This window comes from Ursus americanus, chromosome 9 (assembly GCF_024610735.1).
Source record: "Ursus americanus isolate L20-20 chromosome 9, mUrsAme1.1.p, whole genome shotgun sequence".
Taxonomy (NCBI): Eukaryota; Metazoa; Chordata; class Mammalia; order Carnivora; family Ursidae; genus Ursus; species Ursus americanus.
Window position 1 is genome coordinate 33,923,175 of NC_142135.1, and position 13,982 is coordinate 33,937,156.

Genomic DNA, 13,982 nt, shown 5'->3' on the forward strand with positions numbered 1-13,982 from the left:
TCTATATTCTAGAAACTGTAAATCACTCTTGAAAGACATTGAGGAAGACACAACAAGATGGAAAAATATTCCATGCTCATGGATCGAAAGAATTAACATAGTTAAAATGTCCATGCTACCCAGAGCAATCTACACTTTCAATGCTATCCTGATCAAAATACCGATGACATTTTTCAAAGAACTGGAACAAATAGTCCTTAAATTTGTATGGAAACAGAAAAGGCCCCGAATCGCCAAGGAACTGTTGAAAAGGAAAAACAAAGCTGGGGGCATCACAATGCCGGATTTCGAGCTGTACTACAAAGCTGTGATCACAAAGACAGCATGGTACTGGCACAAAAACAGACACATAGACCGATGGAACAGAATAGAGAACCCAGAAATGGACCCTCGGCTCTTTGGGCAACTAATCTTTGATAAAGCAGGAAAAAACATCCGGTGGAAAAAAGTCTCTTCAATAAATGGTGCTGGGAAAATTGGACAGCTACATGCAAAAGAATGAAACTTGACCACTCTCTCACACCATACACAAAAATAAACTCCAAATGGATGAAAGACCTTGATGTGAGACAGGAATCCATCAAAATCCTAGAGGAGAACATAGGCAGCAACCTCTACGACATCGGCCAAAGTAACCTTTTTCATGACACATCTCCAAAGGCAAGAAAAACAAAAGATAAAATGAACTTGTGGGACTTCATCAAGATCAAAAGCTTCTGCACAGCCAAGGAAACAGTCAAAAAAACTAAGAGGCAGCCCACGGAATGGGAGAAGATATTTGCAAATGATGCTACAGATAAAAGACTGGTATCCAAGATCTACAAAGAACTTCTCAAACTCAATACGCGAGAAACAAATAAACAAATCATAAAATGGGCAGAAGATATGAACAGACACTTTTCCAATGATGACATACAAATGGCTAACAGACACATGAAAAAATGTTCAAAATCATTAGCCATCAGGGAAATTCAAATCAAAACCACACTAAGATACCACCTTACGCCAGTTAGAATGGCAAAAATTACAAGGCAAGAAACAACAATTGCTGGAGAGGATGTGGAGAAAGGGGATCCCTCCTACATTGTTGGTGGGAATGCAAGTTGGTACAGCCACTCTGGAAAACAGTGTGGAGGTCCCTTAAAAAGTTAAAAATTGAGCTACCCTATGATCCAGCCATTGCACTACTGGGTGTTTACCCCAAAGATACAGACGTAGTGAAGAGAAGGGCCATATGCACCCCAATGTTCATAGCAGCAATGTCCACAATAGCTAAATCGTGGAAGGAGCCGAGATGCCCTTCAACAGATGACTGGATTAAGAAGTTGTGGTCCATATGTACAATGGAATATTACTCAGCTATCAGAAAGAACGAGTTCTCAACATTTGCTGCAACATGGACGGCACTGGAGGAGATAATGCTAAGTGAAATAAGTCAAGCAGAGAAAGACAATTATCATATGATTTCTCTCATCTATGGAACATAGGAAATAGGAAGATTGGTAGGGGAAGAAGGGGGTAAAGAAAGGGGGGGTAATCAGAAGGGGAAATGAAACATGAGAGACTATGGACTATGAGAAACAAACTTAGGGTCTCAGAGGGGAGGGGGGCAGGGGAATGGGATAGACCGGTGATGGGTAGTAAGGAGAGCACGTATTGCATGGTGCACTGGGTGTTATACGCAACTAATGAATCATCGAACTTTACATCAGAAACCAGGGATGTAGTGTATAGTGACTAACATAATATAATAAAAAAACATTAAAAAAATAAAAGTAAAATGAATTAAAAAAATTTTTTTATTATGTTCAGTTAGCCAGCATGTAGTACATCATTAGTTTTTGATGTAGTGTTCAACAATTCATTATTTGTGTGTAACACCCAGTGCTCAGCACAACACGAGCCCTCCTTAATACCCATTACCCTGTTACCCCACCCCCAACCCCGTCCCTTCTGTAACCCTCAGTTTATTTCCTGTAGTCCAGAGTCTCATCGTTTTTCTCCTTCTCTGATTTCTTCCCAGTTTTCTCTCCCTCCCGCTGTGGTCCTCCATGCTATTCCTTATGTTCCACATATGAGTGAAACCATATGATAGTTGTCTTTCTCTGCTTGACTTACTTAGTAAAATAAATTTTTTAAACTTTTAAAAAGAAATACTGTATAGTTCAATAGCTCTGGTTTTCATATTGGGAAGGAGAAAATGCATAAAATGCATTTTGGTATTTTTAATCATTTCAAGAATTCAGATGGTTAATGTTTTTGTTTTTTTTTAATTTTTAAAGAAGATTTTATTTATTTATTTTTGAGAGAGAGAGAGTGAGAAAGAGCACATGAGTGGGGAAGAGGGGCAGAGGGAGAAGCAGACTCCCCACTGAGCAGGGAGCCCAATGCAGGACTCCATTCGGGACTCATGACATGAGCCAAAGGCAGACACTTAACTGACTGAGCCACCCAGGTGCCCTAATGTTTTTATTTTTCTCCTATTAACACTTTACCACTATCTTTCAGCATAGTTGGAGTTCAATTTATCTTCCAACCCCCACATACATTTTTATTATTTTCTCATTTTCTTTAAGTGTGTTCCTGTCTTTCTCAATTCCCTTCCATAATCATGTTCCCCACAGTGATCACCTTTGGTGAATTTTTTTCCAGATATTCCAGAACAAAATATCTCATTTTTTTTCAATGGAGAAAGCCTATGACTTAAGGTCCTATAGTGCTGCTGTGTAAAATACCAGTAATTTGATAGTTTCAATTTACTTAGGCTGAGAATGTGAAATACTGTGAATAGTAATACCCCAAACATTTTTAAACAAATGGACATTGCCATGTTGAAAATTTACCCTAGCATACTATCCTCAGGGACTTAGGAGATTAAAAAACTAAAACCCTGTTTTTGTTTGGAAAATACATATTTATTGTTCTATCTGTATAGTTTATTCTGTTTTTGTTCATATCTCAGGAGTTTTTAACAGAAGCCTTGCCAGTTGGCCTCATTGGAATGAATTGTGTTTTGATGAAACAGTATATTGAGTTTGTAGCTGACAGATTACTTGTGGAACTTGGATTCTCAAAGGTAAGTTATTTAAAAATGTGTTACTTATAACTTAAATGTTATAGCAAGTAAGGCCACTAAAATACTATATTTCATTGAAAGCATTTGTAACATACTAGTCTACTTTTTAAATGTCTGTGACAGCCTTGCTTTGCATGAACAAATTGGTCTTGTGAAATCCTTTGAAACTTGGAATTCTTAACAGAAATAGGAGGCTGATAAATCTTAGTAAGTTCAATAAATTACTTGTAGTAATTGTAGGTACTTAATAGGATTATCTTTAAGTAAATTGGATTTATTATGCATATATATGTTTACCCTCATAAATCCCCATGGGTCTATTTATCATTTTTATGTTAATATTTTTTAAAAGATTTGTTTATTTATTTTAGAAAGGGAGAGAGAAAGAGAGCGAGCTCAAGTGGGGGGAAGGGCAGAGGAAGAGGGAGAGAGAGAGAGAATCCTCAAGCAGACTGTCTGCTGAGCATGGAGGCCACCATGGGGCTCAATCCCAGGACCCTGAGATCATGACCTGAGCTGAAATCAATCAAGAGTCTCCTCTAATTGACTGAGCCATCCAGGAGCCCCACATTAGTATTTCTTTTAAGGCCTGTTTACCTTTTATTTGTTTAGTGAGATTAGTCCATCAGAAATTAATAGTTTTATTTTTTTATTTTTTAAAAAGATTTATTTATTTATTTGAGAGAGAGAGCGAGCTTGGTGGGGCGGGGCAGAGGGAGAGGGAAAGAATCTTAAGCAGACTCCAAGCTGAGCATGGAGCCCCACACAAGCTCCGTCTCATGACCCTGAGATCACAACCTGAGCTGAAACTAAGAGTCAGATGCTTAACCGACTGAGCCACCCAGGTGCCCCGTGAACTTTTTAAATATGAATAGTTATTAGGAAGACATTAACTGTCATAATTTAACCCTTTGAACTCAGTTGTCTTTTAAGTTATTTTTCATTTTGTTTATCAGAGATAATATACCTGAATTTCATAAAGAGGTATGCTTTTTCACATAACATATGGAAGCTGCAGCCAGTCTACCTGGGTTCCAATCCTGGTTCTGCCACTTTCTAGCTATATGACCTGAAGCAAGTTGCTTAACCTCTTATCCCCATTTCCTCATCCATGAAAGGGAGATGATAACAATAATACCACAAAGGATTGTTGATGAGTTGGTATACTGAAAGCACTTCGAATAGTATGAGACATACAGTAAATGCACACTAAGTGGTCATGTTGTATTCACCATAATTGGAACATTCATAGAACTTGACTATGTAGTATATATACGATGGTAATTATAAATTACAGGTTTTAACTTCTTAGCATGGAAGTATAAGTTTAAATTGTATTTAATGAGAAGCCTTATGAAATCCATGATGCTGGAGTAATGATCACCTTTCTCAGTAATGCATTTATATTCTGGTAACCACAGAAATACCATCATGAAAGAGTCAGATAGGGCAAAGGTTTTTGTTAGATGAACTATCTTTTATTATTTTAGTTATAAAATCCTGTGTTTACTGATAATGAATGGAGAAATCAAAATTATAATTGCATTAATATGATCTCTTAAATTTCTAAACTGTATATTTTTTAAAAATTGCGTTTGTTCCTAAGTTATACCAATATGTTTGTTACAGGAAAATTAATTTACTCACTTGAGCCTTAAAGTGAACTCACTGTCCTTTAACCTGCTACCATATCCTCACACTCTTACTTTCATGTTCTCCTGCTTTTTAGAAAACTGTGACTCCTGGGCCTAGTTTTCTCTTCGGGAACTTGCTCACTGTAGATGTATAAAACATCCCGCCTACAGAAGAAAATCTAAACATAGTATGAAACGTCATTTTTCCACAGGCCTTCAACATATCTCAAATTCCAAAAAGCAGACATTGTACAGACCTTTTAGATTTTAGTACAGTAAAATTAGAAATTAACAATGAAAGATTGCCAAAAAATTCTGTCTACTTAGAAATTGAGAAGATATCCTCTAAAATGAGATTAAAATGAAAATATAAAGTAATAGAAAATATGAACTAAATGATGATAAGGTTACTATATATCAAAACTTGTAGAATACAGCCAAATAGATCCTCAAAGGACAAATTATAGCTTTGAATGTGTGTGTTAAGAAAACAAGTTTAAAATACATGAACTACACTTTGAACCCAAGGAACTAGAAAAAGAACTGTTCTTACAATGACAGTTTTTGGCAAAATAAGAGATTTCTTAAATTAGCAAATGGTTGTCATTTATACAGAATTCTAAGTAGGAGCCATATTAATGATGTTTTCAACTTCTCTCTTAGTTTGGGATTAGTCAAAAAATATTTGAGTACTTCTGTGTGTCAGAAACAAGCCACTTAACTTATTTTTTGGTATTATTGAAATGTAGTTGACATACAGTGTGATACTAGTTTCAAGTGTGCAGCCGACTGACAATTCTATACATTACGCAGTGCTCCCCACTGTAAGTGTTGTTACCACTTGTCACCATACAATGTTATTAAAATATTATTGACTATATTCCCTATGCTGTACTTTTCATCTCCAGGATTGACTTATTTTATAACTGAAAGTTTGTACCTTTAATTCCCTTCACATATGTCACCCATCCTCCCCCCAACCCCTCTCTGGCAGTCACCAGTTCATTCTCTGTATTTAGGAGTCTGTTTCTGGTTTTTTGTTTGTTTGTTCATATGTTTTGTTTTCTTTAGATTCCACGTAGAAATGAAATCATGTGGTATTTCTCTTTCTCTGACTTATTCCACTTAACGATAGTTCCCTCTAGGTCCATCCGTGTTGTCACAGATGGCAGGATCTCATTCATTTTTTTAAAGATTTTATTTGAGAGGAAGAGAGCACAAGGTGGGGGAGGGGCAGAGGGAGCAGGAGGAGCAGACTCCCCACTGAGCGGGGAGCCCAAAGAAAGGGCTCCATCTCAGGAGCTGGGGATCATAACCAGAGTGAAGGCAGACACTTAACTGCCTGAACCACCCAGGATCCCGGATCTTGTTCTTTTTTATGCTGAGTAATATTTCAGTGTGTGTGTGTGTGTGTGTGTGTGTGTGTGTTTGTATGTATATATACATAGTATATCTTCTTTATCCATTCTTCTGTTGATGGACACTTGGCATAGATTCGCATATCTGCTGTTGTAAATAATGCTGCAATAAACATAGGGTGCATATATCTTTTCAAATTTGTGTTTTTGTTTTCTTTGGGTAAATACTCAGTAGTGGAATTACTGGATCATATGGTATTTCTGTTTTTAAGTTTTCGAGGAACCTCCATATGGTTTTCCACAGTGGCTGCAACAGTTTACATTCCCCAGCTACAGTGCATGAGGGTTCCCTTTTCTCCAGATCCTCACCAATGCTTGTTATTTCTTGCCTTTTTTTAAAAAAAGGATTTTTAAAAAATTTATTTTAGAGAGAGCATGAGAGTGAGAGAGCATGAGGCGGGGGGTGCTGGGGAGGGACAGAGGGAGAGGGAGAAGCAGACTCCCCGATGAGCAGGGAGCCCAATGCAGGGCTCCATCCCAGGACCCTGGGATCATGACCTGAGCCGAAGGCAGATGCTTCACTGAACCACCCAGGCACGCCTGTTTCTTGTCTTTTTGGTAGTAAATATTCTGACAGGTGTGAGGTGATATCTCATTGTGGTTTTGTTTTGCATTTCCTTGATGATTAGTGATGCTGAGCATTTTTTCAAGTGTCGGTTGACCATCTGATATCTTCTTTGGAAAAGTATCTAGCTTCTCTGCCCATCCCCCCCCCCCCCCCGGGCCATTTTTTAAGTCAGGTGATTTGTTGTTTTGGTGTTGAATTGTATACATTCTTTTGATGTTTTGGATATTAACCCCTTATTGGATATATCAAATATATAAAATATTTGCAAAGATTTTCTCCCATTCTGTAGGTTGCCTTTTTGTTTTATTGATGGTTTCCTTTGCTGTAGTCTCAGTAGTTTATTTTTGCTTTTGTTTCCCTTGCCTGAGGAGATATATTCATATATATGTTGCTAAGGCCAAAGTCCAAGACATTACTGCCTTTTTTTTTTTCCCTTTTTTTTTTTTTTTTTTTTTTAGGAGTTTTATAGTTTCAAGTCTCACATTTAGGTCTTTCATCCATTTTGAGTTCATTTTTGTGTTTGGTGAAGGAAAGTAGTTCAGTTTCATTCTTTTGCATGCAGCTGTCCAGTTTTCCCAGCACTATTTATTGAAAACAGTATCTTTTCCTCATTGTATATTCTTGCCTCCTTTGTCATAGATTAATTGAGCATATAAACATGGGTTTATTTCTTGGCTCTTTCCTGTACTATTGAACTAGTCTAAAATAGACTAGTGTCTATTTTTTGTGTCAGTACCATATTGTTTTGATTACTATAGCTTTCTGGTATATTTTGAAATCTGAGATTGTGATACTTCCAGCTTTACTTTTCTTTCTCAGGATTGCTTTAGCTATTCAGGGCCTTTTGTGGTTCCATACAAATTTTAGGATTATTCAAGTTATGTGAAAAATATGTACACTTAATTTAACTTGGTCTTAGTTACCTTGTCCATGCCATGGATGATTTAAATCAGGTTTTTTGGAAGGCCCCCAGTTTTAAAATCCAGTGAATCTGTAACTATTGGTTTAGTACTTTTTTCACCATATCCTGCTAGTTCAAATTTTCACTTCCTCTTGACATATTATTTCTTTTTTTTTTTAAAGATTTTATTTATTTATTTGATGGAGAGAGAGACAGCCAGCGAGAGAGGGAACACAATCAGGGGGAGTGGGAGAGGAAGAACCAGGCTCCCAGCAGAGGAGCCTGACGTGGGGCTTGATCCCAGAACACCGGGATCACGCCCTGAGCCCAAGGCAGACGCTCAACGACTGAGCCACCCAGGCGCCCCTTGACATATTATTTCTGACAGGCAATATCACTGAATTCTACGACTCAACCACACACAACATATGATCTTTTGTTGAAACTATATATATATAAAATATAGATAGATTTTATTAAGATGTTAAGCTTTTTATTAAGCTTTATTAAGATATATCACAGAGTATGCAATTTACCTGTTAACACAAGTACAATTTAATGGTTATTAGTGTATTCACAGAGTTGTACAACTTAACAACAATCTGTTTTGGAATATTTTTAGCACCCCACAGAGAAACTCTGTACCCATTAGCGATCAGTCACTTTCCTTTCTTTCCCCCCACCCCCCACCTAACCCTAGGCACCACTAATCTAATTTCTGTCTCTTTAAATTTGCCTATTCTATCTATATATCCCATTTCAGATCAATGGAATCCTACAATATATGGTCTTTTGCGGCTGGCTTCTTTCCTTAGTATGTTTTCAGGGTTCATTCATGCTGTAGCATGTATCAGTACTTTATTCCTTTTTATAGCCAAATAATAGTCCATTGTATGACTATACCAATTTTATTTATCCATTTATTGGTTGATGGACATTTCAGTACTTTTGGCTATTAGGGCTATTATGGATAATGCAAATATAGACATTTACTTAGAAGTTTTTGTGTGGACAGATGTTTTCATTTCTTTTGGATATATAACTATAAGTGAAATTGCTGGGTCATATGGTAACTTTTTAATTATTAGAGGAACTAACAGACTGTTTTTCAAAGCAACTGCACCATTTTACATTCAGCAGTGTACAAGGGTTTCAGTTTCTCCACATCTTCGCCAACACTTGTCTTCAGTCTTTTTTATCACAGCCATCCTAGTGGGTGTGAAGTAGTATCTCCTGCAGTCTTGATTTGCATCTTGCTAATGATTAATGATTTTTGAGCATCTTTTCATATGTTTCTTGGCCTTTGTATACCTTCTTTAGAGGAATGCTATCTAGTCAGACCCTTTGCCCATATTTAATTGGGTTACTTGAATATAGTCTTATCTGTGGTGTTCATAATCCCTGCTGGAATACCCCTAAATTCAGAAATCCTGTTTTATTGCCCCTCATGGATCACTGAAGTGTTTAGTGGTTTTTCCTCAAGCTGTATTGCCAAGTCTGCTTCTTGAACTCAGAAGCAGTGAAAAAGCTGCTTGTTAACATATATTCCACTTTTTGTTTGGAGACATCTATGGATAGTGTTTATTCTATCTTTTCTCATCATGGTCTCTTAACATCAATGTGTTAATTATCTGTTATGAACTAAGAGACATGTTTAGGGTCACAGTACATTATTGGTAATTCAATATTTTGTAATATCATGCATATGTGACTACCTAATGGTTATACCTGTGAAAAGGTCTGTAATATCTATGGTGTTTTGGATCTCTCAAGCTGCAAAAAATATTTTAGTATGATTCGTATTAAATGTTTCCTTTCTGCAATAATATGTGTCTTCTTTCTACTTCTTAAAATACCAGAAATGCTAGTATAGTTTCTTAAGGTGATTAGTGGGTGATCTCAGTTGTCTTACAATTTATCAGCCTTGAGTGCCTCGAGGACCTTCTGGAATAATGGATCCTACAGGTGACTAGACAGGTGTTAGGAGACCTGAGCTTGTTAGTTATCTGTTGTCTCGTGGGTGTGATTAGGCTTCTTCAGAATGTCTAATAACATGTCTTTTCTTTTTAGGTTTTTCAGGCAGAAAATCCCTTTGATTTTATGGAAAACATTTCGTTAGAAGGGAAAACAAATTTCTTTGAGAAACGAGTTGCAGAGTATCAACGTTTTGCAGTCATGGCAGAAACTACAGATAATGTCTTCACCTTGGATGCAGATTTTTAAAACCCTTCCCATATATAAACCTATCGCTGGTAAAGAGCAGTCTGTTTTTCTTTGCTTTAAAAAAACCCCCAAAACTTAAAGTACCTCCTTTAGGAAATAGAAGTTTGCTTAAGAGGAAATCTAAAACCAAATTTCAATCAAGTTGGATTTATATAAATACACTCTAATTTTCCTGTTTAACAACCAGAGTGTGACTTAAATGCTTTAGTTTTGCCACTAAAATATAAGGTGACATTATGTAGCGATTAAGAGCATGAGGTGAGGGGTCAGATATGAGTTCAACTTTCTGCCCTTACTGCTTGTGTGATTCTTGGCAAGTCCTTTAATCTCTCTAAATCTCAGTGTATGTATCTTTAAAATGAATGTAATAGTAGGTCCTAAATTTATCATGTGGATGTGAGGATTAGGCCACAAAATAAATGCTTAGCCAATATTACCACCACCACTACCACCTCCACTACTACTATTACTGCTTATTAATAGTGTTAATTATGGTGATGTTGTGATAAAATGCTCCCCTGTCCTCCAAGTAATTGTGATTCTAGGTCTTAAGATCTAGATTAAATCTTTGTATTTTTAATGTTTGAGGGAGAATATAAAGATTTCATTTAAAAGATTATAATTCTCATTAACTTGAGAATCACTTCTTTGAATTTCTCAGCATGTGGTGAAGGAAATTTCGTTCTTAGTTGCTTTGGGCAGGATGCTTATGAAGTGGAATTCAGGAGGTTATCCTGGTAGTTGACCTTGTAAGTAAAATGATTCTCCTCCTTTGGAAATCAAAGTGGTCGCTATTGCCAGATGTAGCCTTAAAATGTTTAAAGTCCAGGTGAATTAGCTAGAATAGCATTTCCCAAAGAGTATTCTAAGAGCTGTTAACCCCTCTAGATATTTTGTGGGGGGGAAAAGGGGGGTTCTGTGGTCAGATGAATCTGGGAAATGTTTATCCTCCCTTCCTCTTCAGAGCATAGGGTCAGTACATCAAAGACAGAAATTCTGCGGTACATAAGCTTATTCCCCCCTTCCTCCTGCATATCCCAGACAAACACAAATCTGTTTTTCACCTGTTAACATCTCACCTAACTGGTATTCCTCAGAACATAGTCTGGAAAAAGTTGGCCTAGAACCATTTTATACTCAGAGGAAGGAGTTGGGGACTGAGTTAAGGAGACCTGGTGGGGATTACTGAACCATTCATATTTGTGCCAAGCTGAGTAATGTACCTGAGACTGACCTCAGCTGTGCTTCTTTAATACTCTTTAAACTCTTCTAAACTGTTTTACGCTATTTAAGGGATAGTCCTAATAATGGGACTGTGCCTCCTGTACAGTAGCAGATGGCAAGGGAGACCAAGGTCTCTGCAGAGGAGACTGTGTGAGGAAAGGCCAGGAACCCCTCGTTATTGTTAGGAAGAGTCAAGAGGTAGCCTGAGCCCCCAAAACAGTGTGGTTTTCCACTTACAGCAAATTTTTATAAAATTCTGCAACCTAGAATTTAGAGATTTTCAGTTTGCATACATTTTTGCTCCATTCACTAGGCAATGATCTAATTGACTTTATAAAACTGGGAGTTCTCGAGCAGGTGCAAGAGGGGCAGGTCATAACTTTGTTAGGGAGAAGGTCAGAAACTGGGTATATTTTCGCCTGTGACAATGCCATTGATTTGTTCAGTTTGTCTGTGCTGCAGAGTTGGCCAGCTGTTTTTACATCCTCTCATGTGATCCCACAACAGCCTTAGGAGCTTGAAGAATAGCTAGTATTGACATTTTACTGATGGGAGAGAGTGAGGCTCAGAGAAGTTAAATGACTTGGCCAAGATCTGCTCATATCACTGTCCCTACAGTAGCATTCTTTTTCCTAAGAGATTATCATCTATCTTGTATTTAGTCCTTTACATCCATCTTGATGTGATTTTGTCTGTTTCCTCATTCAAGTATCATGTACTTTAATTAAGGCGTTAAATAAATTATTTAACCATATTCAGGTAGTATGTTCAAAGATGTGTCTGCTACTACACAAAAACTGAATACTTAAAATTGACAATATCTGCAATGATACCAGAATGAAAGAAAAATGTTTTCTGTGCATATTCCCTTTGTTTTGAATACAGATCTTTCTTATAGGTAATGACAGGTGCCTTAATATGAAGCTTATTTATCGTAGCAATAAACCTAACTGTATTGAAATGAAGGAGTTTTAATACTGAAATGCTGGATTTTTAATACACTGGTTTATTATATTCAGTGTTCCAGACCCTTTTCCAAGCCTCCAGGTTGCGTATTTATTTATTATGTTTAGTTTTTTGGTTCTTAGCTCTTAAGCAATGAGGCAATTGTGAAATCTCTTTTTAAAACTTATCTCACAGGTAAAGAGAAAAATTCAGAGTATGTTTACAACTTTTTTTAACAGCTCATGTATTTATTGAGCAATTATCATTGCTACAGTAGTTCATTATTTAGAAATATAAAAACTTGTAGTTCATGACAGATTGCACTGATTAAGATTTCATTACAGTGTGTAGACCCGTGACTTGGGAAGACTTGGGAAGACAGTTTGACCCAGTGCTTTCAGACAAGGCTGTTTTGATGTTCAATTACATACAATAATAAACAATTATTTTTACATGTAAGCTTACTCGAGTCCTGTCTTAGTTGTCTCACTTTGGAACGTCAAATTTTTCTGCTTCTTTTGCCGTTTTATTTTTTATTCATAGAAAAGTGGTTACAGTTGACCTTTGAACAACACGGGAGGTAGGGACACCAACCCCCCTGTGCAGTTGAAAATCTACATGTAGCCTTTGACTCTCCCAAAACTTAACTACTAATAGCCTACTGTTGACCAGAAGCCTTACCAATAACACACTTGGTTAACACGTATTTTGTGTGTTATCACACGTATGTATCATATACTGTATTTTACAATAAAGTAAGCTAGAGAAAATGTTATTAAGAAAGTCATAAGGAAGAGAAAATACATTTACAGTCCTGTCCTCTATTTATTGGAAAAAATCTGCATATAAGCGGACCCATGCAGGTCAAACCCATGTTGTTCAAGGGTCAAATGTATTGAGAAAATGTAGCAGTTTGCGTATTTAAAAAATACATTATTTGATATTCAGAATTTTGTATTTTACATTCATATATGCTAACATCAGTGTCATGGAATCCCCAAATTGCATTTGTACAGATTAAGCTAAGGGCTAAATGTCACTAACTGATCTTTCAGTGATAAAGAAATCTGCTCATGCGCTGCATGAAAGCCGGCCTAGTCCTATAGTCAGGTATTACATTACTAAATTAAGTGAATTGTCAGCCAACTCAGGAACTCTTCCTTGGCAGAAGCTGTATGAGTGGCACAGAAGTGAAATCTGTATATCTTTGTTTTTCCCACCCTTTAAATAATCTCCTTTTTAGACAATTACAAGTTTGCCGGAAAACTTGATATTCCTAGGGCCTTAGGAGGAAAGGATTTAAGCCTTCAAATTTGGGGCTTAATTCTGTAAGGAAAATATAGGTAAAAATGGAAGGATAGAGAATGGGTGTTTTTTTGTTTTGTTTTGGTTTTGGTTTTTTTGTACAGAGAAAAATGTAACAATTCAGGCTTTCTAAGTTCACGAGATTGTTAACTTACGCGTTTGACTCTTTTATAAATATGTCCTGATTTTTCCAAATGTATGGTAATGTAGCAAAGTTATTTGATATCTATTGTGTATATAGAGAGAGCTTTATTAGGTGTGGTGTACCTAAGTCTTTTTGCTAAAATATATTATGGTCAATCAAGCCAATCCTGCCTATTTGGAATTTGGGGCTTTTTCAAAGAAATAAGTTGTTATTTTTTTGGTTTAGTGTGTTGAAATAAACTATTTCATAGCTACATCATTTTATGTGTGTCCTTTTTGAGTAAGAGTGTTTCTTTATAAGTACAGGAGCTACTCTAATCAAGGAATGTCTATATTTTCTGTGTTTGTATACAGATACGTATTGGTATTACTTTGTTCAACTCACCCTTCCTCCTCCCACACTGTTCTTTGACGTAAGCGGGATCCCCCAGTCCTCTCCCTCATCTCCCTTCACCCAATCCATGAACCTTTCTTCATGTCTTTTTAGATCCAGCTGAGATTCCACAATCCATCATCTGATGAGTACTCACATTCTTTACCGGTA

The 13,982-nt window shown here is 36.7% G+C and overlaps 1 protein-coding gene across 1 annotated transcript in view; it reads left to right on the top strand.

The window, feature by feature from the left end:
- RRM2B (ribonucleotide reductase regulatory TP53 inducible subunit M2B) overlaps window positions 1-13,692 on the top strand; it is a 45,468-nt gene extending 31,776 nt beyond the window's left edge. Inside the window, exons 8-9 of the mRNA XM_045805840.2 lie at window positions 2,963-3,076; window positions 9,668-13,692. Of these exons, the coding sequence (XP_045661796.1) occupies window positions 2,963-3,076; window positions 9,668-9,820 (267 nt within the window). The 3' untranslated portion in view covers window positions 9,821-13,692. The remainder of the gene's footprint in view (window positions 1-2,962; window positions 3,077-9,667) is intronic.
- Window positions 13,693-13,982: the final 290 nt, after the last annotated feature.